Source organism: Ptychodera flava, chromosome 4 (genome assembly GCF_041260155.1).
Source record: "Ptychodera flava strain L36383 chromosome 4, AS_Pfla_20210202, whole genome shotgun sequence".
NCBI lineage: Eukaryota > Metazoa > Hemichordata > Enteropneusta > Ptychoderidae > Ptychodera > Ptychodera flava.
The window spans coordinates 3,907,356-3,934,060 of record NC_091931.1 but is presented as its reverse complement, the minus strand read 5'-3'; the positions used below and the strand labels follow the sequence as shown (position 1 = coordinate 3,934,060).

The following is a 26,705-nucleotide window of genomic DNA, read 5'->3' as shown; positions in this document are numbered from 1 at the left end:
GTTCTTTGATTGATCGCTGTCAGATCAGCTGAACTTTCATGTACATGCAATGATTTGCTATATACATGACAAATAAATGCATGCTTCAGCATCAAGCCACTTTTGCTGAAAGCTTGTTGACAGGAATATAGGCAGCAGTGCAATGACTTCTGAGAATTTTATACAAGTAAAGCTTTGGTCATGAAAAAAGTAAATGAAATAAGACTTTTCCACATTTTCCCTTTTGCCGCAACTCAGAGTGGAAGTCTAAGCAAACAAGGGGTGCATACCATATTCACATTCATTTGTACCGTTCATAAATTGTTCAAATGCTAGAATTGTTGATTACTTATCACTTCAATGGAACTTTTGTTATGAAAACAGTAAAATGACATGAATAGGTGAGGGTTACAAAAGCTCCGGTTGAATCAATGGAACTTTGAAAATGTCCAATTTATGATTACTTTTCACAGCCATGCAAAATGAATTTATAGTCCATACAACATTGAACACATAAAGATTTTGGGGACCACAAACATCACCATGAAGCCCATTTCATTCAGTTAGTAACAGAGAATGTCTATGATTGCCTTGGTTTGTCACGTACATTTCAGGAAAAATACTGACAATCAAATTAAATAAAAACACACAGATACAATAATACCACCCACTTCAGAGCACTACTATGAATGACGAGGGAAGAATTCCCCATGACAAAATGAAAAGCCATGAAATCTTTGTAATGCTACCATATGATACCGGTATTTATGAGGAATTTTTTAAAACAGCTTCACTTTATACCATTATTGAGGATGTCACTAGCCGAACTTGATCTTGGACGCTTCAAGATGAACTTAGCAGTGACAGGCTGCTCAGTTTTACCATTGTACGGTGCTGCTTCAGCAGAAGTATTCTGTTTATCACCTGTACCGGAAAATTTTGTCTATCAAAGTTAAATGTTGATATACCAGTATATTGGCCCTATCACCATGTTTTACTTAATATACACCTTTGTCAACTCAAACTCCCAATGGTATACCGGTATAATATAGAGAGTGACCTTAAATCCATGGTGTATATTAGACACGACAAACCAAAACAAAAATCCTGCAGCATTATCTACTTCACCGAGACCAAAGTATATGTAGTTTGTCAGATTTAATTAATCATGTATATGGCTATGCAGAGTCACATACTGAATGGAGCAAGATGTGTAAATGCTGGTTTTAATGTCAAGCAACATTTGCTGAAAGCAGAGATGAGATTATGAACATCATTTGAATAAAACGATATGAAGTCATGTCCAGGGATTTGTAAACCAAATATTAAAGTTCTAACCAGAAGTAAAAAAGTTGATGCACAACCAACCTAAGTATCTGATAGGTTTAAAGTTTTACTGTAAGCACTGAATAACACATATCCATATTCCATACACTCTCAATAAAGTAACAATGATTTATCACCATCAAAATATGTATTATGCGACTGTCCAGTACAAAAAATGGCATATGGATGAGACATTATCAAACTGGAGGAACGAAGGTGTGATGCATTCAGCATGAGATGCACACGTCACTCTATCTATTAAGTTTAAAATTCTACCATTATCATCTGTTTGATTGGAGGTTTTAGTTTGATCAATGGTTTGAGTCTGACCGATGGTTTGAGTTTGACTGGACTCTGTAGGCAAGGCTGCTGGTCCATCACCTGACGACTGACCACCTGCTTCTAGAGATGGGTAAAACATCAGTGGATTATAACCTGTGAAACAAAGCTGCAAATTGTGCACACACTGCAATGAAATTTTCAGGTTAAAAGTACAATTGTCAAGGCTTTTTGCTATCACACATCATGATAGAATAGTCTCTAGCCACTGCATATTTTAGGGTAGTATGCACCTCGAAAGTGAAAGACTTAAACTTTTGCTCAAACTTTCCTACATGAAACTTTCAAGCATTCTCTTACCAAATCAACAAAAATCAGGGGTCACCGTGCAAAATTTGGAACTAGCGAAACAAATTACTCAACATTTTGCGATATTTGAAATTCAATATGGCCACCATCATTTTAGATTTTCAAAAACTAAGATGGTGAAAGTTTTTCTTTCTTCAAGAGCTTTAAAATTAGCCCCCACAAGTGGTAGATCAGAAAAGAATTGTAGAAATTTGAGAGTCTGAATATCTGTCCCCGAGGCGCATTCTACCTCAAGGAACTATCAAAACACAACACTACTCTACGGAAGAAGTTGAACACAGCAGATGTCATGACATTATTGTCCACACAATGAACGTTGTCATGAAATTTAATGCTACTGCAAAAATTCACACAAGGGCACACTATGGAAAAGACTAGCAGTAAAACTTAATGATGCATCAATTGTTGGTTTCTTTTAAGAAATGTGATGACAGGTTTTACTAGTGATAGGACACTGAAATCTGGTTACACTCTGTTAAGCTTTATGCTAGCAAATAGTGCCTTACATTACAAACTAAATGACAATAATTGTTTTAAGTTTTCTTGTTGAGAAAACATTTACGAAAGTTATAAACAGCGATGACTGATTTTCTAATTCCATTTGCTTTGCAAACATTATATGATTTTCTAATTCGATTTGCTTTGCAAACATTATAGTTGCCAAGTGATCGATATTTGAGAGTCATAATACTCTCTTCATGCAAGATTTGTTGAAAATATGGAAAAAATGGTATTAACAGCTAAATGCAATCATATTCATGGCTAGATGTGATCCTTTGCATGGAAAGTATGTTGAGGCAGTTGTAACACCATCAGTCACATCTGTGCAAAACAAGGACTTCAGCAATGAAATCAGTGATTGACACAATGAATCAAGTCCCCTAGAAACATGTTCTGTTACTTTATATAAAGCAATGAATGGATTTACAGTTATAACCTAAGATGGATTAATATGTGATATCAGAAAGAATCTTTACATATACCATAGTCAAGGAGTTTACTAGCTGAACTTGATCTTGAGTGCTTCAAGATGGACTTTTTAGATTTACTTTTGTTAGTCTGTTCAGTCTTACCACTGACAGGTGCTGATTTTGTAGGAGTAGCCTTTTTATTACCTGTACAAAAAAATTGTTACTTTCACAATTACATCTTGAGATGCGGACTTCATAAATTGTGATGTGTGACTCAGCTTGGTTGAACTGACATTCCAAAGTTACCCACAAACTCCATGTGCATGGTTGGACTACCAATGAATTATTCATCATTGTGTACCAAACCTAGCTCAGTGTAACTATAGCTTGGCATGTACTTGAAAGTGACATCTCAATGTACAGGAAAATGGAATCACTGATCATGATATATCATATGCAATCTGTGTCTTGAAAATGATTGAGTGAATCAAATGTTGATTCTTTGACAGGCAGCTGCAGCAAATTTATTAAAACTGTGTTGCGTAGTGAAGTCTTTTTTGTCAGACTTTGTGATTTTTGAAGCATGACATTTAGAAGCAAAAGCAGCACAGATTTTTTTGCATCTTCATGTTTCGTTCTGGAAGTATTCAGACTCTGAGAACTTCCAATTGGTAGATGACCTCATTCAAAGAGCCGATGATGAATACTTGACATAAAATCAAAGGAACTATTGAAGCAGTCACTGATCTCTTGGTAGTTTCAACTCAGCTGATAGGTACTAGTGTTGTCTGTATGTCACCTGTGTTGTCTGAGGGTTAACACTGTACATCTTTACCATGTATGAAATACCACCTGATTGTGTTGAAATGGTAGAAGCCCCTCAGCAATGAAACTGCCATATAGCATATGTTGGAAAAATTGATAGTGGCCTGATAAAATCAAAGTAGACATGAGCAGTGCTGGCCATTCTCCAGCTCCAGGAATCAACATGTATCTTTCAACTGGCCATAATGTTTGAACTTCCATAACATTGCTCTATTCTACCATGAGATACGGCTAGACCGCTGCTACAACAGTAATACTGTTTTACTGGCAGAATAGGAAATATCAAATTATGCTGTGACTTTAGGGTTTTCTTTATTTTTGAATCAAAAATGTTCAATAAAACACAGAGATAACTTCATTCCCAAGTTAAACATGTTCATATCAATGACTATGGATGTCATTAGCAGCTGCTTTGGATTACAAACAAAATCAAACTATAGATTCCACAATTGATATCCTTGTCATTATGACATTCTCATTAAAAATTCACCAATCGAGAGCCTATGCTATCTATAGCTGGGGCATCTGGTATGTGCATTTCTCCAGTCACGTGATTGGCGGATATGTACCGGGTAGAGCTTGATATATACGACTATAATGCCTAAATGTTTGCTTAAAATGTTTGCTTTTAAAGCACACTTTGCAACCTTTGCTGAAAACTGTTTTGAAGACAGTAGAAATATGCAAATTAATTCCATTACTAAGTCAATGAAACATAGCAATTTATTACAATGGTATACATGGGAAACCTCACATATCAAACATGAAACTTCATAATATAATTAATTGATCTTTCTTTATTATCAAAACTACAACACTTAGAAGATTATAAAATTTTCCTCAATGGTTTTATGAAATTTTAGTCTAATGTTAGACGTTAGTTGCAGATCTCCCACAAATACGGTAATAACAGAAGCAATTTCAGAAGTATGCAAAAATAAAAAAACATATACAGTGTTGTCCTTATATTTAAAAGTAGCCGGGTAATTTAAGAAAGTAGACGGGTGGACTGCGAGGGAGCGAAGCGACCGAGCGGCGAGTGAGGGTAGCGAACGAGGGGGAAGAGCGCGAGAGGGGGGTGTCCCCCCTCTCGCAAGGCGAAAAATGAAATTTTGGAGTGGAAATGGTGTTCTCTGGTGGCATCTTAGGTGACATTTAGCTGAGACTGAAACAGTACTTTTGTTGTGTGTCTTAGACGTGGCTCACATACAACAAACAAACAAACATGATTTTGTTTTGTTTGTACTATTTATGACACACTTATGGTTTTATTTGCGGTGAAGATGTAACATTTAATCTTAAATCACCCGCTGTCTGCTCATTTCATTGCTCATTCCCATTCTCCATTACCACATAGCAGTTTCCCAAAAACTATCAAACTCATTCTATTCTAAGGCCAAAAAAAAAGAAATGTTTCTGGTCAGATTTTTCTTTAAAAAATGCTGCGGCGACGCGCATTTTTTTTTTTTCAATTTTTATTTTTTTTTCCCTCAAGGGAGGGAGGAGGGTCAGTTTTATAGTGTTATCAATAAAGTCACATATGTACTCTTCATGCAGTCACTGATCATGCCCCAAAAGAATTTTCTCTTTCTCTTCAGCCATTTTGGTTTGGTGTCAGCCACGGCCGCCGGCCACAAACAGAAAAAAAAGGTGACGCGCTGTTGTTCAAGTGACGCGCGGCGCTGACCAGAAACATTTCTTCTTTTTTTTGGCCTAATCAAAACACATTCGCTTTTGTTAAGAAAAACATCGGTAAGATAATTCACTGTAACAGTGTTCGCATTTACGAAAAAAATGCGTATATAGAAAACTCATAACAATGCCGCATATCTTTACGGCCCTGATACGGCTTTTGCGGCCCGAGGTCGTACGGCGGAAGGGCCCGAGCGTTATAATATTCAACATTGTTTAGGAGATAGAAATGTGAGCGATATCAAAATTCATCGCCATTTGTGTCAGTTTTTCAGAAATACGACGGCCGCTTCCCGTCGCGGATTGACATACATAATGACGTCATTTGTTTACCTGCAGAATTCTAGAACGCGCAAAGCAACATCCGTACTGTACGTGACCAACAGAGATCAAGGCTGAAATCGAGGTGTAAGAAGGACAAAAGCGTAATGTCAGTTTCTGGTCATTTATACTGAACAGGCACACACTTAGGATACACAGGATTTCACTAGAATTTAGAAATAAAAGCCGATGTCACCTGCGCGGCTCCACTGTCGCCACGCGCAACTACGATCTGAGCGAGCAGACATTTTCCTAATCTCGCGCTGGCTTTGTGTACGAATGGAACGTTTGCGGATAGCAACGCGCGTAGTAACCAGAATCGAGATAGTTCAGAAATGCACGCGATTGCCCATATTTGGGCACCGGGCCGGGGCGTGATACGTAAAAAATGCACGGATCTGAGGGCGCTTTCTCCCATAGCTTTACACAGGCACGTGAATGTAGGTATATGATAATATTACGTATTGCATTGAGTCTCTACGCATTTTTCATTGTTATGAGTTTCTATACGCAAACGATAATAGTAAAACGTTTGCGAAAGCACTCTCCGCGACTGAGCTTAGGCGACAACCAGACGAGATGAGTGCCCGCTTAACATTAAATTTGTTGCAACATTTCTGTCAATCACTCATTTTGTGTGGAAAGTTTCGGATTCTCTGAGTGTAGTCTGAAAAATCGGCATCGTCGAGTCAGAGGCACGTTACCATGTCAGCTGTGCCTATGAACTTATACTACGTTGCTAATTTTCAGGCGAGCGATAGTTTCTGAAACTTATGACACAAAGTGAGTGATTGACAGAAATGTTGCAACAAATTAAATGCAAACCGCGCACGATCATCGCGTCTCGCTGTCCCCAAATTTCATCAAAGCAGATATGCAGCATGGCGTCGGAAGGAAACAACTCTATTTTCTTTCAAATTTGCTCCACGAGTCCGTGAAAAAAAATGATTCAGAGGGTCCATCGAAAGACACTATCGGGCAACCCAACATAGAGAACATGGAGAGGCGCATTGAAATTGAACCCATGCCGGAATCCACGACATATTGTCCTGTTGTCTTAAACAACGGGATATTAGCGCCACGGTTGCTGCGTAAACGAGCCCTGCCACTGCTTGAGATATTCTTTTGGGAGTGACCAAGCTACCCGAGTGGCAAAGACTACGGATTCTCAGCAACACCACGGTGAAGCCGTGAGCCGTGACGATGATGCGCTGGTCGGCAACGGTCGGCAACACACATTATATGCCTGTGACCGTGGATTCTAGTACGTAAAAATAATCAATGAAAAAAAATACCCATTCAAATAAACAGTTGCTTCTAAAAAAATCAGTTCTAGCTCATTTTTTTAAAATCAAGAACATGCGTTGGTATTGCTCTGAGAATAACTTAATTTGTTGAGAAGATTATACTCGTAGTGACCGTGACGTTGGCAGCCAGCGCGGCGGCGGAAAACTAGCTGCAGTCTCATGAACTTCGAATCGTCGATTAAAATCACATCTTTTCGGCGCTTTTTTCTCACAAATTCAGCGAAATTGAAGTTTTTCATACATAAACTAAATATATTTTTGGAATCAAGTATACCTTTCGAACGGGCTTTCTTCGGGAAAAAATATTCCATCGGCAAGGTGCCAGTGGCCGACGCCACATTTCTTTTTGACGCCTAAGATGACCTTCATACTAATCAAACCAATTACACTGCTCGTAACAAAGACAACACCATATAGGCGCGTCCATCAGCCAATCACACTATTTAACAAATAAAAGATCGGGCTCAAAAAGCCACAAACGGGTATTTAGAAACTGTTTTATGTTTGTGCAGTTCCATGCGGGGGAAAGGGGTCGCGAAACTGCTAATCGTACGTGTGCCGTCTAACAGCTGGCAGTGCAATCCCGAAATTACAGGTCTATAAAAATAATCTAATGACGTTAAAAGTAGCCGGGAAAAAATGCAAAACAGCCGGGTTATTTACCCGGCACCCGGCTTCTAAGGACAACACTGCATATAAGACACTATTTTGAAATAAGGTCTAGAAAATGAACAGCAGTTTTATTTTTTATAAAAACCCTGCTTACACTTTGCAGTGTAGGAATATGATCTGTCTAGGATTATTGACACAGTTTGCTCAGTGATTTTATGTGATATCAATGATTATTCAATTGCCTAGAACTGCCAGGTAACGTAGATTTAACAAGAATCAAAGTCCATTAACTGACAGACAATATTAATTAATTAGTCTTCTTATCCAGGCCAAACCATGGATTACATGATGTACTAGTATTTACACTGTAGAAACACATTTTGTTCCTTTTTATCTGTCTTTGCACTAGTACTCTATTAAGATATCTTAAAACCAAATTGAAAATTAACCAAGAGTGTGATTAAAGTATGAAACACATTGTAGAGCCCTACTACTAGGGCAACACCTGATACATTTGACATTTTCCACTTATCCATGAATTTAATTATTTGATAAATTTAATTCTACATTTGCTCTCCAAGAAACTGCACTTTGTGCATTTTAATTTCAGTAACAAATATAAAAGTCCAATATACTGTAGAACAGCATTTTTCAACAGTTTAATCCACTATTGAATACAGCCTCGTGTCAGCTGACCAAAGGAATTTTTTGGCAAATGTGTATTGCTATAGCATTTGGCAAAGCATGCTGAGGGCCAATAGCTGTATCCAGTACCCATAAGCAATCCATGACCAAGGCAAAGCTATAAGCCCAGCTGATTTTATGCATTAATGAGCTCCAGAAGTTTGGCTGGTATTGATGAATGCTAATACTCTTCAGTCTGTTCATGCTTTCATGATAAGATTTCATTGGATTGTGTTAATCTTGGTCTGTGAAACAAGCATATCGATAAACTGCAAGTTGATGTCTCTTCATTGAGTAAGCAAAATTGATATTTGGAATGATTGAATGACAGGTCAGGTGGTTTTACGTCAGTTATGATGGAATAGCAGTGTATCTCATGAAGTAATCGGCAAATTTCTTCTGAAGCCAATAGTGACATTTCTTACACCAGTATGACCAATGTGATAAATCATCATGAACAAACTACTGGTATGACATTTTACAGACAAATCTTTGGTGCCTTTAAATGTAAATTTATCAACAATACACGGTACCTACCATATCTCAGATGCATGAACACATGGAAGAATTATGAATTCCACAACATACATGTTATTCAAAGTTGCTGACTTAACCTAGTGAACTAAGATGATGACAAATTGCATTTCTTCATATCATACAAATTTGGTTCAATTAGATAATGAATTGATATGTGAAATTACAAAACTAATGATCTATATGAGGAATAGAAAGGAATAAAATATACCATAGTCAAGGAGGTCACTGGCTGAACTTGATCTTGAATGCTTCATGAAGGATTTTGTAGATTTAGTTTTTATAGGTTGCTCAGTTTTGCTGCGGGCAGGTGTTTCTTTTTTAGCAGAAGCCTTCTTACCTGTACAGGAAAATGCCTAGCACAATTAATTTCTTAGCTGTGATTCTTAATGGCAGGATTTTCAACAACATTTTGTTGAAATATGATGCTGATTGTGGATATATAATGAAACAATACTTTATCATACTGTATCTGGTATAATAATCAGATGGCGCTTCAAAATCCTGATGGCCATACAAACCATGATACAGTTGGTGGATATTACATGCAAATCTCTCTTATAGCTTATTATACAGGCATTATTTACTAAGACCCAAATGGTCATAAATACATGGGAAAACACAAATCTTAAATAAGAAACATTGTATCGAAGTTCACAACAACCAACTTTATATGATTATCCATAAACTATAAATGGAAGATTTGATAGATAAAAATTCATTATTAGAAGAAAGATTTCAAGAACATCCAGCTCAAGTTTATATATCAAAGGTTTATATTGATAATGAGTACATAGGCACAATATTGTGACACATCTGTTGGGAATATTCCTTTGACTTGTAAAGAATGGGGCAATTGTTATCTTATTGTACATGTAGAAAAACCCAAATGTGAACTTCAATATTGTTTTACCCATTTAAGTTTAATACATGTATGTGGAATTTATTCACAATGAAAGATGCCGTAATGTTATGCCCAGTGAGTCTGTTTGCAAAACAATATTTACCGGTACCCTCCACAGCAAAACTAAGCACAATAAAAGCAAAAGTGTTATAAAACAATTAAAAAAATGATTATAGAAAAGAAAATATATGATCTAAAATCTTGATGAATATAATTTGTAAAGTTTGTTGTGATTACATGGGAGGAACCTTGTCATTACAAATGAATATGACATAATAAAAGTTATGACAGCAATACATCTGGCCACTTCAACTACCAGTACATAGCATGACAAAAACTATAACTCATATAATTTCGTTGATTTTGTTATTCTGAATGCTAATTTTAACTTCTTTGAATGATTTCAAGTACAATGAAAAGTGCAAAGTGTCTGAGTACAACAAAGGTTTACTGTTGCACAGGAAATGTCAACTCTCTTTGAAGTATAACAATATAAATTACATCATTTTTTTTCAATAGAATGTTTTGAGCATGTCCACAGGCTTCTGTGACAATAGGTGAATGCGACTAATTTCAAAGACTTATGTTTACATGAGATAGGACCTTCCCTGTTAAAATGAAACAGTCCCTCTCAAAACTTATGAGGCCAGGCACCGTCCCTCCACCCACGGTGGAGGGACGATGGGCCAGGCAAGTAGTTCTAGAGTTAAAACAATCTTTGTTTACAAATGAAAAATATAAGCTTTGCAAATGTTATAGATTTTATCCTCTTAATTGATGAATGGGTGAAGCATACTGAATTCCTATATGTACATGATATTTGAGGGATATCAGAAAGAATTGTATACCATATTGATATTTGAGGGATATCAGAAAGAATTGTATACCATATTCAAGGAGATCACCAGCTGAACTTGATCTTGCATACTTCAAGATGGACTTTATAGGTTTAGTTCTGATAGCTTGCTCGGTATTGCTACGAACTGGCAGTGGCTTGTGAGAAGCTGCTTTCTTAGTACCTGTACAAGAAAATTGTCTCTCAAAGTTAAACACTGATCCATAAGGCTTACAATGTCTTATTCAACAAGCCAAGAATATTTCACCACCACCATGATAACCAGTACTATCACTATCACTGTTGTGGGTTTTACTTTACTACACCATTTGAAAACAACTATCCCTTCCAATGCCAATAAAAAGCACCATATGTAAGCCTGGTATTGTGAGTGTAGGTATTTGTATGGAAGTTAAGACAGATGACTGGGGATGGTAGCGGTTGCCTGAAGTTTGACACAGTCTATAAGAATTACATCCTACACTTGTGTCATGAGTAACCTCCTATCAGCATGGTGGAGAGCATGAAATGTGCTTATACACTAAGTCACTGTTAAAAGTATTTGACAATTTGTAGCATTTCTGTATGTACTTGCAATCTTTCATTTATTCTGATACACAATATCAAAGCTACCTTGGACTTTGTGTTACATTAATTGGAAACTGTACAACAGTATTTCTCACACAATTACATATGGCTGACGCAGACAGCACTTCTTTGCTTTACAGAGAGGTACATGTATACCATTATGTATGAATTCAGTACTTGAAGTAACAAACATGGCTCTATCCTACACAACATTTTGAACACAGACTTGGGAAATGACAGATTTGGAATCCTAACTGATAACTACCAAAATATAGTAACTGCGTGCTTGCTCAGCTAGACTCGGAATGCCCGTTGATAAGAACTTGAGCATAAGTGTACAGTCAATGTTCCTTTACACATTCTAATGACCAATGCTAACTTGCCATCTTCAACGTGATTGTTGTCAACCACTTGTTAACATTAAAAAATCAACAACTTAGAGGACAAGATTGCAGAATAGTGAGTTTGGCCAAGCCACTAGAAAATGAAACATATCACATCACTACAAGTTATATTTCCATTTATATTGATTGTGAATGGTGGCCATCAAGAGGACATCCAATCCAATTATCCTGATGACACAGAAATAATACTATTCATGGAACTTGATGATTGGGCAGAAAATCAACTCATTGCAACAGATACAACCACCTGGCACTAGTCATCTTTCATAAATAGTGTTGTGTATGAACCATGGAATCATCGGATACTTCCTCTCATTGATGTGTACTCAAAGTCTGACATGAACTCAATACTTTCATATTGTAAATCACTAACCTACACTGCAAAGCTATGCACTAAATCTAGTTATATGTCTCCTATCCATACTTCAACATAAAAAGTATATACTTATATGTTACCACCATTTTTGGGTCACAAGTTTTTGTCAAACATCAATGATTTAATAAGATACATCGATTCAGCCGACAGAATGTGTCAGTAAGTAGTTTAGGTTTATATTTAGAATTATGCCAACAATAAATACTCTACGCGTGTTCTGAGTTATCCAGCCACAAGGTGTGTGATATTTCAATAGCTCATGTTCCATAGATGAGGATAATTGAAAACTAAGGCATCAAATACATCCCTATGTGTATATTGCCATTTTATTTGCTCCCTTTGATGATACTATTGCATACATTGATTTGGTCTGGTCAGCTCAGAGCCACTAAGTATATCATATCACAGGTAACAAAACACCATTGACAAGATCAATTTTGATACAAAGTCTATTTGATAAATTGGTAAACTATGTACATTTCGGTAAGATGTCTTCCATGTTTGTACTCTACATTACTGAATCTAGGTATCTATGAAAAGATCTCGACAATTAAACATACTCAACACACTTGCTTTGAAAACTATTTCAATTCCTGACCTTCTATGTGCACTATTTGATATCAAGCTAACAAGTAATACTTTCAAACTAAATAGTTCCAGCTTCTAATACTGTATGTTATAAATATTTTCAATTCCTGACTTTTTTATACATGCACTATTTGACCTAAAATGCACTAGTAAAACTTTCATCTCAGATGAATTTAATAGTTCCAGCCTCTACTATGTGATAAATATTTGGATAATCATATTTAGCCATTGGCAATGCCATTGCTGATTAAAACATGTGAATTTCACATTCATCAAATTGTGCAGCATCCAAATGTCAATTGAAAAAATAAAATTTGTAAAATTTTTATAAAATCTCAGAAACAATTAAAAGTTATCTTGAATAGTTCAAAATGTATAAAGTTAAACCCTGACTGCCCCATACATGTATTTGCATTGAGAAACAATTTGAACCTGTGCTTTATTCTTCTTTTCTACTTTTGAAACCATTTTTCGCCTCATCACTTTTGAAACTCATACATTAAATGATTTTCATAAGATCAAATGACTCAAATGTTACTTGTTCAAGAAGATTTACATTTAGTTGACATTGTTGACAATTTATTCACCTCTCCACCAAATATTCTACCATGTGAATGCCAAGAGGAATGACTGTGATTATCAACAGCTACAGCATGCATCGATGAATGAAGGCAGCAATATGAATACCATCTACGATCATACTCAACTGATTTTCTATTCATTATAAAACACATGTTAGGCTGTACTGAGATAAATTTATGTAATGTTTCATATTCCAGCAAAGACCTACCTATGAGAGCTGATAGGATTGATTTTGTTAATGTTGTAATGTGGATCATCAACACTGTGCCAAAGTGAAAACTATATCAGTCTGCACTGCTACACTTTAAAACGAAGATCAAGGTTTTCAAACAATGAAATTCCTCTAAATTCATTTTTCACATAAACTCAAAGACAATTTTCTCCCTTCTGACTGTATATTTATAACAAATCAGCTAAATAAATAAGACATACAAAGACACATATCAAACTATTATGATCAGTTTTAAATTCAGTTTGACAATTATAAAATATGCACAAATTTGTGAATTATTCACAAAAGAAATATTTCGATGGGTTCAAACTTGAAATAAGAACTTTTTGAAAGTACATTATACACCATAAAAAGATTTAGGACATAACTGCAATAACAGTTAGGTCTTATCCCTGCAACCTTTGAATGATATTTTGCATAAATGAAAGTGCTTCCTAGTATCATGAAATTGACACCAAAATGAATAGGGTCAAATGTCAGTTCTGATCACATGACTGTCACATGGTCATGAAGGGATGGTTTGCATTTGGTGAGTACATAGATGGACTGGGAGTTGACTGTGCTGTGGTGATAGTTTACACACTAAAAATTAGTAGAAAACTAAGCTTTGAACGCTACCAGTCTCTTCTGCCTCACTTGAAGTCTGCTGCCTATATTGGCTTGGTGGTGTTGGCATGGCAGGTGTAACAGAAGAGGTTGGACAAGCTGAGCCATCACCTGTGTCATGCAAACATAGTACAGGACATAAGAGTTACAGGGGTGAAGACACTAACAGTGTCAAATCAACCAAAAGAACAAAAACATAAAATAATGATGCTGCGTAGTTATCAAAGCACAGGGTTATGCCACTTAAAAGATGAGATACTGAATGCATTTGGAAAGTTTTGACATAAAGTGAGTTACTGCATATACCCTCAAGAAAAACGGGACAGGCAACTGCTGTGGTTTCTTTGTGCGATCTATCTTAGAATATCTTAAGTTTATTTGCCAAGCGGTCCCTGACAACAATACTTTGTACTTAACATTGAACGTCATTAACGATCAAACTGACGTTCTGGATATGTACACTGTGCTCTTGCATGGCACGTTCCGAGTAATGACACAGAGAATTTTGAGGGTTTTTTTATACCAGTCATGGTGAATGTTCTGGTAACGATGAAGATCACGTTTTGGATTCTAGCCGAAGCCAACAGGAAAACACCAGACGATAAAAACAGTGTACATTTAGCCATAGACGCTACAGAAAACTCTTGCTAGGTATCGACATCTTAAGTTTACATTCCCTACCATAAAAATCTCTGATAACAACAAACATTTACAAGTTAGACAGGTCTACACTTCCCCAGTCCTGCAAAACAAAAATCTGACCTATATTTTATCTGTCACACAAAATTTGACGAAAATCAGGGTATAAAAAAATGACTACTCCATCGGAGCTCAAGTACACGACCTCTAACATTTTGGTACTGTTTTAGCCTGAAGAAACACCAAATTTCGGATATGCTACACATGTCTACACCCGCAAAGTACTAGAAAATACATTTTTAACACTGACTTTCGCTGTCAGGCGAAACTTTGCGATAAATCGGGACTCAACAACAGTTGGTGGAGTCAGAAGCAGTAAGGTAGACAAGCATTTACACAAAGCTAAACGCTGTTCTTTCGATCTTTACAGCAGTTGCCTGTCCCGTTTTTCTCGAGGGTCTATGGTTAGAGAACCAAAATCTTATCAAGATTTGTTAAAGGGTACAAGCTGACATGCAAGCATGCAGAGTTGATAGTTGCCGTGTTTTAAATAGCAGCAGTCATAAACCAACATGCTTATTTACCTTACATCACCACTAAGTCTTGTGTTATTGGCCACTAGTGAGACAGATACCCCCAGACTGTCTATGCTTTCACCAGCATCAACAGATTTCAGTATGGTGTCCAAATCATCACCACCCATCTTGGTCCATCATTGCATGTGTGTACAGAAACTTCTCAAAGTTGTTCTCAACTTATGGACATAACTGTCTCAGTCACACAACACATCAATGGTCCATGTGCATGCTAAACAACTAAAGCTACAGCCTTCACAGGTCACAGATTCATTATTTTTACAAAATGCAAAATAGGGCTGTGTATTGAAAACAGAAAATGGCCGTACCGCTATTTTAAGTTGTTTATTAAAGTAGTAAGGAGTACACAGAGAGACGACATGATATGAAATAGGGGAATCAAAATACATTATGTACTCATAAATGTTGAAATTTTAGAGTGCTCAATGTTAGCACAGACCATACAACATTATCTTTACATATCTCTCTTTACAGGAATAAACTTCCTGCATGATAGCTCAGACATTTCCTGTTCACTACCGCTATGACACAAATTGTATGGATGGGTACTGTACCTTCACTTCGACAATTATGTCTGCACTGTTTTGATAGAATCATTGATGTACCAGAACCAGTATCAGACCTCAACCAATAAGACATTCAATTTAATCTGTCACACTGACAGAACCAATGAGACATTCACTTTCAATCTAATCTGTCACACTGACAGAACCAATGAGACATTCACCGTCAATCTAATCTGTCACACTGACAGAACCAATGAAACATTCACTTTCAATCTAATCTGTCACACTGACAGAACCAATGAGACATTCACTGTCAATCTAATCTGTCACACTGACAGAACCAATGCAACATTCGCTTTCAATCTAATCTGTCACACTGACAGAACCAATGCGACATTCACTCTCAATCTAATCTGTCACACTGACAGAACCAATGAGACATTCACTGTCAATCTAATCTGTCACACTGACAGAACCAATGAGGCATTCACTGTCAATCTAATCTGTCACACTGACAGAACCAATGAGACATTCACTGTCAATCTAATCTGTCACACTGACAGAACCAATGAGACATTCACTGTCAATCTAATCTGTCACACTGACAGAACCAATGAGACATTCACCGTCAATCTAATCTGTCACACTGACAGAACCAATGAGACATTCACCGTCAATCTAATCTGTCACACTGACAGAACCAATGAGACATTCACTGTCAATCTAATCTGTCACACTGGCAGAACCAATGCAACATTCACTGTCAATCTAATCTGTCACACTGACAGAACCAATGAGACATTCACTGTCAATCTAATCTGTCACACTGACAGAACCAATGAGACATTCACTGTCAATCTAATCTGTCACACTGACAGAACCAATGAGGTATTCACTGTCAATCTAATCTGTCACACTGACAGAACCAAAGCAACATTCGCTTTCAATCTAATCTGTCATACTGACAGAACCAATGAGACATTCACTGTCAATCTAATCTGTCACACTGACAGAACCAATGAGACATTCACTGTCAATCTAATCTGTCACACTGACAGAACCAATGCAACATTCGCTTTCAATCTAATCTGTCACACTGACAGAACCAATGAGACATTCACTGTCAATCTAATCTGTCACACTGACAGAACCAATGAGACATTCACTGTCAATCTAATCTCTCACACTGACAGAACCAATGCAACATTCGCTTTCATCTAATCTGTCACACTGACAGAACCAATGAGACATTCACTGTCAATCTAATCTGTCACACTGACAGAACCAATGCAACATTCGCTTTCAATCTAATCTGTCACACTGACAGAACCAATGAGACATTCACTGTCAATCTAATCTGTCACACTGACAGAACCAATGAGACATTCACTGTCAATCTAATCTCTCACACTGACAGAACCAATGCAACATTCGCTTTCAATCTAATCTGTCACACTGACAGAACCAATGAGGCATTCACTGTCAATCTAATCTGTCACACTGACAGAACCAATGAGACATTCACTGTCAATCTAATCTGTCACACTGACAGAACCAATGAGACATTCACTGTCAATCTAATCTGTCACACTGACAGAACCAATGAGACATTCACTGTCAATCTAATCTGTCACACTGACAGAACCAATGAGACATTCACTGTCAATCTAATCTGTCACACTGACAGAACCAATGCAACATTCGCTTTCAATCTAATCTGTCACACTGACAGAACCAATCAGACATTAACTCTCAATCTAATCTGTTACACTGAATAGCAAATGGCAACCAGTCTAATAGTACAATGTACATGTATGTCACCATTTTCAAGATTTGTCAAAATGATCATTGCCAAAGCCATATCCATTTACTGAAATTTAAAAATGATATGGACTAGAAAGATTACACCATGCAATGCCACAGTGTTAGCTAGATCTGCAAAATAATACTGTCATGTGTTAGTAAATTACCTCAGAAACAAGCATTATCTCTACCCACCTTAACCGTTCATTGTCAATGATGTATACATATTTGTTTGTGTAGTTGCAGTTGCAGCATTATCAAAGTATTAATTATACTGCTATTAAATATCACCCAATACCACAGTGCTGTACAAAGTAACAATACTGGTATCTCTATATTTTCACACCTGTATCAGATCTGCCAATACTGATGGTGTGACAAATCTATGTGTGTTACTATAGTTACATTAATAGCTTCCCACCACCAGTGAAATATTCAACAATTGCAGATTTTAACAACAGTTCCATTCTTAGCATTGTCACTTTATAAGTATCTACTGAGGTGTTTTCACAATTTCTGAGAATCATATTTGATCAATTTCAATTAAAATGATGACTTTGTCTATGGTTACCACAACATTATTCTCAGTCAGAAATTTTTTGGTATTGACATCTGATACTATTTTAGAGAGACTACTTAAACATCATTTCACATCTGTGCTAGCACATTCTTTTGAGATTTTTTCTGTATCAACACACACAATTCACGATGTGTTGTAAACAGAGCTGACCTTTCACAAAGCAATATTTTCATTTATACATCCTGTACAGTACCTGGTGCATAAATGTGTTCATAATGAAATGTACTAAGTTATCGTGGCCTGTGAGACACCACAGGGTAAGTTACAATTTAAGTCAATGAGTCTATGATATCCACATACCACTCGGTAAGATTTCAAAGACAGAAGACAATATCATTTTTGTTAGATTGCTGTAACAGTACCCGTTTTCATCGTCACTTCACAACAGTCTGGAGGTTCTGCCCATTTCTAAAACTAAGTAGTTGAAATGACTGTACAAAACATACTTCATCACACCATCAAGACAAACATACACATGCAACTTACTGGGCATACTGATTGGTGTTGCTGCCGCTGAGCCGGTGTCAGTTTGTAAAATTTGTGTTAGGTATGAAAGGCCTGGGTTATTTACAATGGGTAGACCAATAATTTGTTCAATCTGTCCCCATCTATGTAGTCTCTCTTGTAAATCTGATGTCACCTCAGCCAGCGCTGATCTGTCAATTCAAAACAGACACATGATATGGACATTTCCAATTGAGAATTCTCTCCAGCAAGTACACAGTGGTACACAATGTCTTTGTTTCTACATACATGTATTATGAATTTACAAACGTGGTATTTATGGTGGGATTTATGCCGGAGTAGATCATACGGCGAAGGTATCAGAGATGAACCATGTACAAGGTGTTGTACTCATATAGTGTTTTCAGAATACTCTGTACCTACACAGCATTGTACTGGTTTGATTGCATCAAGACAACATGTGGGTATATTTTTTCCGTATCAAACCAGAACAAAAAGTCAATCTGCACAGTGTTGTAGTTAAGCAGAATTATTTCACATAAATCTACAGGTTTTGAACTTGTCTTCATTCAATGCATGACTAAAGAGATTATGAGTTGTACATTTTTGAAAAACAGGCATCTTGTTTTCCCAGTGTTCACATTAACAGATGAGGTCAAAGGTCATATACCAGTAGAGTCCAATAACATCAAAAGTTATTAGACTGCGCATCATACTTATTGGACTCTCTGTCCACAGACACCAAAACTTCTTGTGTATCAAAACATACCAGATAACAGAATAGATGGAGGTGTAATAATAATGTTCTTCCATCTCTTTAAGTCCAAAATTACAAACTGCCATATAACTTCGTCATTCTGAATGAACACCAATCTCACAAGTGTATACATGTAGATATAAAAGCATATGCCAAAATCCTGACAAAGCGCTTCAGCTCTGCAGTCAATTCAAATGTGTGATCTTATAGACTCTTTTTCCGCTATACGGACTTTGCTAATATCTAATAATGATTTGTTTTGAAATATACCATTGTATTGAATAACATCACATAAAACACAATTTGAAACATCTTTTTCAATGCTGCTTTAGCTTGTCAGAGTTAAAAAACAAAATAATATGTCTTACTTAGCACTGACTATCCTATGGTCCACTTCATCTAGTGAACTACCATGTGCAATACGAAACGAACCCATAAATGTACTACGTTTCTTTCGTAATTTTTCACACTGAAAGAAAAAATATACAAATATTTTTGAGCACTGCTAACTGTAAAATGCATTCTATATACTGATTATTTTTATGATTGGTTGTACTATTAAAGATTAGCCATGAAAGGATAAATGGTTTATGCAGCAAACATTTTGTAGCATCTCAAACATGGTTCAATATGGCATTTGTAATGTAGAACAGTGACTTTTCCACTTGCAACGTTGTACCTCAGAGATAAAGAAAAGAAAATAATCACAGTCACCTTTCATAGTAATAATAAGCCACCCTTCTTTCCTGAACACAATACAAAAGATCACTTTTTAAAGTCACTTGGGCACCAAGATGGTATACACACTTCCTTCCTGTAAAAAAGTGTTCACTTTGTTAAATAAGAAAAAGTCAAAATCTATATATGTCTGAGATTTTTTACCCCTTCTTTTGCTGAAGCCAGCTGTTTCTCTGCTGCTTGTTTTTTCATACCATAATACATCAACTCTATTTCATGTGTAACTTGTAACCATTGTTGTAGAACAGGAGGAGCCGACCAGGCACTTCGACATTCTAATTCATATTCTGCTTTTCTCAAAGCCCGGCGAACCTACAAAGGAAAACAAACCAAATTGTGTTCCTCATTTACAGTTCCACTGAAAGGGGTCTCATACACAGTTCTACCATAGTACTGCAGGATGATATATTAACTATGAACGCATGAAGCTGCATATTGTGTCTGTGTTCAGTCTAGGCTGAACTACACTCATGCCTTGTTTTTTCTTCATTGCATCTTGTATGCAACCATAGACAGTGGAGGGGGAAGACCACTGTCTATGATGCAACATAAATGTTACTTGGTGACCATGCATTTCATGCAATCATATGAGATGACATTCTTACAATACTGCACTCTATCAACGGTTTAAAAACCACTCATTACCTGTTCAAGTTCTTCCTCAGCCAGCCTGAGTCTGTTTAGTTCAGTGTCTGTATTGTCTCTGGCAAGATGTAATCTCTCTGCTTCAGCTTTGGCTGCCATGACCTCATCTCTCATTTTTTCCTCTAATGATTCTTTCTCTTCTAACACAGACTTCTTTTGCTGGTGTGCTTGTTGTAATCTGCAGTATATGAGTCAAGGTTAAATGTTACAAATATATTGATATTATACATACATGTACACACTGCTAATATTAAATTTTACAACAGATTTGAATGAACGTCTTACACCCAATTACCGGCATACCGCTATGGAATATGGTATGTTCTTCTCAAACTTGAAAAACTTATTAAATACAAAGTTGACAAGTAGTCATGCATTTTATTTCTGATTCATCAGCACTCACAATAATACCACTATGAGTATTAAACATATAAAAATATGCTGTGTCTGACAATCTCCATGCAATGGTACAAAACTTCAGCGTATCAAAAGTATTTATTTTGAAACTTTTATATGCTGACCTACTCAGTCCCTGTGCAGAGCTTCAGTATGTCCCTCCCAATGAAAACATCGGTATATCTCCTGTTTTCTGACAAATACACCCAACCAAGTACCGTATAGATTTAATACCATTATCCAAACTACATGAGAAATATCTTGTAAATTTTTGTCTGTAAGATGGAAATCAAATGAATTAATCTTGCAATTACTCAATCAACTAATGAAAATCTCTCTTACTTTTCTTGAAGTTCAGAGAGAGACTCTTCAGCCTTCTGTAAATTTTCCATGTCTTTCAACATTTGTTTCATATGAGACTGTGAGTATCTATGTTGAATGTAAGCAAACCAACATCCACCAACAGCTATGACAAGTGACATGACCAGTGCAGTGTCCTTCACATAGTTATGGCTTGCTGAAAACAGAAATGTGAAATAATTAGACATGTACAAAGGATAGATGGATGTGCCTGTTTCCGTTGAATGATGAAAAAGTTTGATGAGATGAGGACAACGCTTGCAATAGTTATCAGTACATCATACAATCTTTCTGAGAAGATGATTCTTTGATTAAAATATTTTAAGTTTTGTATCTAAAGCCTTTGTATTGTACTGAAATGGTCATTTTCTGCATATTTGGCAAGTCATAACTCTGTTTTTTCTATCTACTGCACTGCCTAAATTATAATGCATGTACAGCAATTTACTATTGACATAGTAACAGACTTTACTATCACCTCAACTCAGTCTATAAATTCAACACAATGTCACAAGATTAACTGAAGGCAATGATCACCAGTTTGACGGGAAGTGTATGTAACATAAGTTGATCAGTCATTGCTTAAGTCCTCCTTTGTTATAACAATTATGGACTATGGTATATTATGGATTGCGGCCAGTGATCTGTGAACCAAAACCTCTTGTACAGTGTCCTGATGACAGCAACAAGAAAGAGTTTAAGAAAATTACCTATATTTTGTCACTCTATGACATATCAATATTGATAAGAAATAAAAAAATACACTTTTGAAATGTCATTACTTTATGGTATGCAATGATAGTTTACTTACGTTTTGGTGCCCCGAATAATACCACATCCATGGCTTTTACCATAATTTTTTGTTTGTGAACAGGATCTTTGATACCAAGGATTGTGACAAGGAATTGACTATTAACAGCTAACCTGAAATAGAATAAGAATGTTAATACTGGTACATATAAACAATATGTCCATAGCATAATATGACTGTGCATCATCTTGAAAAAGAACAGCAGTTGGTACATCAACATCATACTAGTTCTGATACTGTGATTGACTGATGAATCGTACATCAATGTATTGTAAAACTGGAAGCATTCAGTACGTCTTTATTATCAGAGGAGTGAGGTTACTGCTTTTAGTATAAAGATTCTCTCATAGCCCCATATACTGCTGTACACACACTGTAAGCAGTGATTTGTTGACCTTAAAGATACTGATGATGTGAGAATATATAGATTTACAATGTCACGGACTGTTTGTGACAATTTTGGATCAGAAATTCTGGAGCCATTATCTAGCGTACATATCAGACTTTTACCTAACAGTATCAATATTTCAAGTTGATCATCCATTTAACATTTTCAAACAATATTTCGTGATAAGTTTAGCAAAAGCCAGTCACATTAATTTGAAAATGGACTAGTTTGGTTATGAAGTTTCAAGAGTACAGAATGAGGGATTGTGAAATTTGTCAAGTCCTAAAAGGGACTTTGTTGTTTGGTTAGGTTCATTGATCTACATGTACGATAAGAATACATCTAGTACCTTGGTAACATTGCTCCATCCACTGCATTGTTTTGAAATGTATCTCTATACTGTGGCAATTCAACTGAGTTCACCAACCAATCCAGTGTCTCTTCAACTGTCCAGTTGTAAACTGAAAAGAATGAAAATGAAAAAGGTAAATTAGACATAAAATAGAGGTATACGATATCAAAAGTAGTATTCTTGAATTCACCATACAGTAAGCATTCATTACCACATGTTCAAATCATTCTTACATTACTAGTTGATCAACCACAAAACAAATCTAGAAGGCAAACACAAGAATTTTTCTGTCTCTGTCAGTGATAGACCACCTGAAGTCCCCCTCTTCCAATACTCACCCCTACATGAAATCATTTTAATAAATCCCCCAGTCTAATAATCAAATGTAGCCTTGCCTGGGTTTAGGGCCAGGGTTAGTATGCTAGACATGCTTGGTTTTCACCAAATTAGTCTGGACACATCATAATAAAGGCTACATGCAATCTACATGTATACGGTAGTATGCAAAAATAGCTGTCGGTTCAATGTGATGGACTGTATACAAAATGATAAACTTGTACTTCATTCATTCAGAATCTAACATGACAGTGTAAATAATATCTTTCACAAAGCAATGACGATAAATACTCAACAAATTTTCAATTCTCCATACTGAACTACATTTACTAAAAATCAAAGACTGTCAAATTTTCATAAGTAAGTTACTGTAGATGTTAGTTCTCAGATACGTACCGGTATATCAAGAATTATAACCTCTGCTTGATGTTGTTTTATGAGTATTAATCAAAAGTGTGGTTCATTTTCTGCATTCTATACTTTAACATAGTCTTCCCATTTCATAGATTATCACTAAAACCATGACACTATATGATTTGTTGGTACCTTGTTGATATTCTGACCCAATAATGGCAATATGTTACGAAAAATCTCACAAGCATCATGTTTTCAACATACAGTATGGTCATCTGTTTCTCCAATATTGCTGTAAAATTCATACTTAACTGTACACATCAACAATAATGACTGAATTATGAAGCAATTTTAAACAATATGGTCAGATGGTCTGTACATATGGCTATCACTTGGATGGTTGAAGAAAAAAAACCATGCAATATTGTATACCAGTATTATTTATAATGATCAAATTATTTTAAACAACATAGTCATAAGTTCTGCCAATAAGGCTCTGACATTGACATTTTCAATATAAGAACTGCCAGCATTTCTTTGTATTTATATGAATGACTTCATTAAAAACATTTCATATCTACTAAACCATCTATTGCACTCACATTAAAAAAATCCAGAGCACTAAATCAAAGTTTCACAGCTGTAATCGTGAAAACAGAAATTCTTTTGAAACAGTTAAATGATGTTGCAGATGGCTTTCATTGTAACATGGTGTATTATCATACTTAAATCTCACTGAAGATCACTCTTTGCAGTTTTATTCCTTATAAATTGTTAGCTTATTTTGATTGGAGGTGTGTAGTATACAAAATGAATGATGAATACTTTGTATTATTTCACACTAAACTCTTTGACATCCTTGATATTCAGAAAATTAAAGGAATTGGTAAATTCTGTTCATTAAAATCTTTGTCAAAGAGTGTCATAATAATAATTTTCAGGCTAAGAGAATGTAAATTGTTCATAATTACTGTTGACAGTTTCCTATACGTTGATCATGCCTCTTCCACACAACAGAAACATCAGCTCCAACATCAACACTGCGTTTGCCGATCATTAGAAAACTGACAAAGAAGTCTTGTGCCAGGTGCACATGACAAACAGTATTTATCCAAATGGCTCTAAATTGTGTCTGATTTGCAAGCTCCATATGTAGGACAGTATTTATCCCAATGGCTTTGAAATTGTCTATGCTCAGTCCACAAAAGCTAGGATCTGTCCTTGAAGATAAGCATTGTGAAAGCACTTCACATCACCAGGTTTTCTATCTGGCATACTTTGACGTCTACTTTTCATAAAGAGGAACTTCTTCAGTTGGCTTTACAGCCAAGAATAGATTGTTTCTGAGTGCCACTGATTATCAAGACATTTGTTGTACTGCAAAACTTCATGGTATACCGGTACATGTACCAGTAAATCTTTTAACCTTTTTCCACAATAATGGGAAAACATTTAACTCCACAGTCATCAGGGCAAAATGTTGTTTTGGAAGCTTTTCCTTTTGAAAGTAAGATGGAAGCTTTTACCCCAACTTTACGCATAAAACAAAACAATTCTGCAGACTTCAGGGCAAAGACACATAAGGTAAAGTGTGTCATCGTACCATTTGATATTACCATCTTGTCTGAGAGAAGAATCAAGAATTGGAGCTGTGCGAGGTGTCAATATTGGTGGTGTCCATCTGTGTACTAAAATTGTGGTAGCATTGTACAGAAAATGTGTGAGCTGAGACAAAGCGTTTAATATTTCTTCATATTTTTCAGCATTGATGAAAAGCTGTTCATTGTTTTGATGAAGTGGCTTCATTGTCTGCAATTGCTGGAAAGACTTTGATTGGATGTTTGCCAGAGGGTCTTCATTTGTAAGGGATTGACTTTGATTCTATACCAGTATGGCAAGAGTGTGAAGATTGGTGACAACAAGTACACATGTGTACTCCTACATCATCACTTTCAAATGATTTGGTTGATGGACACTTCTAATTGTTGTTTCAGAAAAAAACATATTTTTTCATAATACCTAAATAAATAGAAGTGTATGTATGGCACAGTGGGAATGCTACTCCCTGATACTGTTTTGATGTGAAATAAATTAAAGGTAAGATACACTGAAAATTATCACTCCTATACAGCCAAAAACACTGTAAAAATTTTCAGCTTCCTGTCATCCTTCGACAAGCTATATTGCAACTTTCAAGTGTCAAAAGCTCACACAGTCTGATTCATGCTTGTGTAAAGCCCTGACAAATTATTCAAATCAAAATATTTTATGTGTACAATTTTGTATTTCCCAAATACTAGGCAGCAATTGGAATACAAGTGTGTTAGTAACACTAAACAGGCATGAGTGATTCCAAGAAGGATGACAGACCTAATTTAGCATGAGTAATTTCCTGATACTCACACAAGTGGCAGGAACTTGACAGGTTGACAATCTGATTGACCTACTTATACACATTCGCTTTACCAAGCCGTCATATCCTGTTTTGATCAGGTCTTTCTGGAACTTGTAACATCTTTCCAGAAATGTGAAGGCCTTAATGTTCAATTTCACGTGTTTGATATTTGACACACCTTCATCTCCTGGCATCAGGTCCAACTAATGCAATTTATCTTTTATTCCAACCAACCATAATACAGCCATGAAATGATGCACATATAAACTGTTATGTTCATAATACAATGAGTTTAGATGCATTTTGTAGATATTTACATCTACTGTAGTGTCCTTTAATCATCATTCTGATACTCACTATAAGGATGAATAAAAAACAATAAACTGAATGAATTTGACTAGGACTGTCAGAGTTCCATCATTATTATGCACAAATAAATATCTGTCTAAAAAGTTTGACGAGACTTTTGGATATTAATTTTACAGGAATCATCTAAATAGTTCTTTGATGACACCTATGTTCAGAATAACACTATTACAATTTTTTTTTTCCAAAGGATACCGGTATTACCAGAAGCAGCGGTAACAAAGACACGTGTGCTCAGACAAAATTTGTCAAAATTTCTGTCAG

At 36.0% G+C, this 26,705-nt stretch overlaps 1 protein-coding gene across 13 annotated transcripts in view; it reads right to left on the bottom strand.

Annotated features, from left to right (window-relative positions):
* Window positions 1-26,705, bottom strand: part of LOC139130708 (stromal interaction molecule 1-like) — an 84,891-nt gene that overhangs the window by 15,791 nt on the left and 42,395 nt on the right. For 5 of the 13 annotated variants that reach the window (XM_070696465.1, XM_070696466.1, XM_070696471.1 and 2 more), the window contains exons 4-16: window positions 22,988-23,099; window positions 22,251-22,363; window positions 21,422-21,596; window positions 20,684-20,861; window positions 20,183-20,350; window positions 19,669-19,769; window positions 18,565-18,734; window positions 13,967-14,065; window positions 10,631-10,762; window positions 9,051-9,179; window positions 2,937-3,068; window positions 1,582-1,707; window positions 781-903 (exon numbers count right to left, since the gene is read on the bottom strand). In XM_070696465.1, coding sequence (XP_070552566.1) covers window positions 781-903; window positions 1,582-1,707; window positions 2,937-3,068; window positions 9,051-9,179; window positions 10,631-10,762; window positions 13,967-14,065; window positions 18,565-18,734; window positions 19,669-19,769; window positions 20,183-20,350; window positions 20,684-20,861; window positions 21,422-21,596; window positions 22,251-22,363; window positions 22,988-23,099 — 1,758 coding nt within the window. The remainder of the gene's footprint in view (window positions 1-780; window positions 904-1,581; window positions 1,708-2,936; window positions 3,069-9,050; window positions 9,180-10,630; window positions 10,763-13,966; window positions 14,066-18,564; window positions 18,735-19,668; window positions 19,770-20,182; window positions 20,351-20,683; window positions 20,862-21,421; window positions 21,597-22,250; window positions 22,364-22,987; window positions 23,100-26,705) is intronic. The other 8 variants (XM_070696468.1, XM_070696470.1, XM_070696473.1 and 5 more) reach the window with 4 other exon arrangements.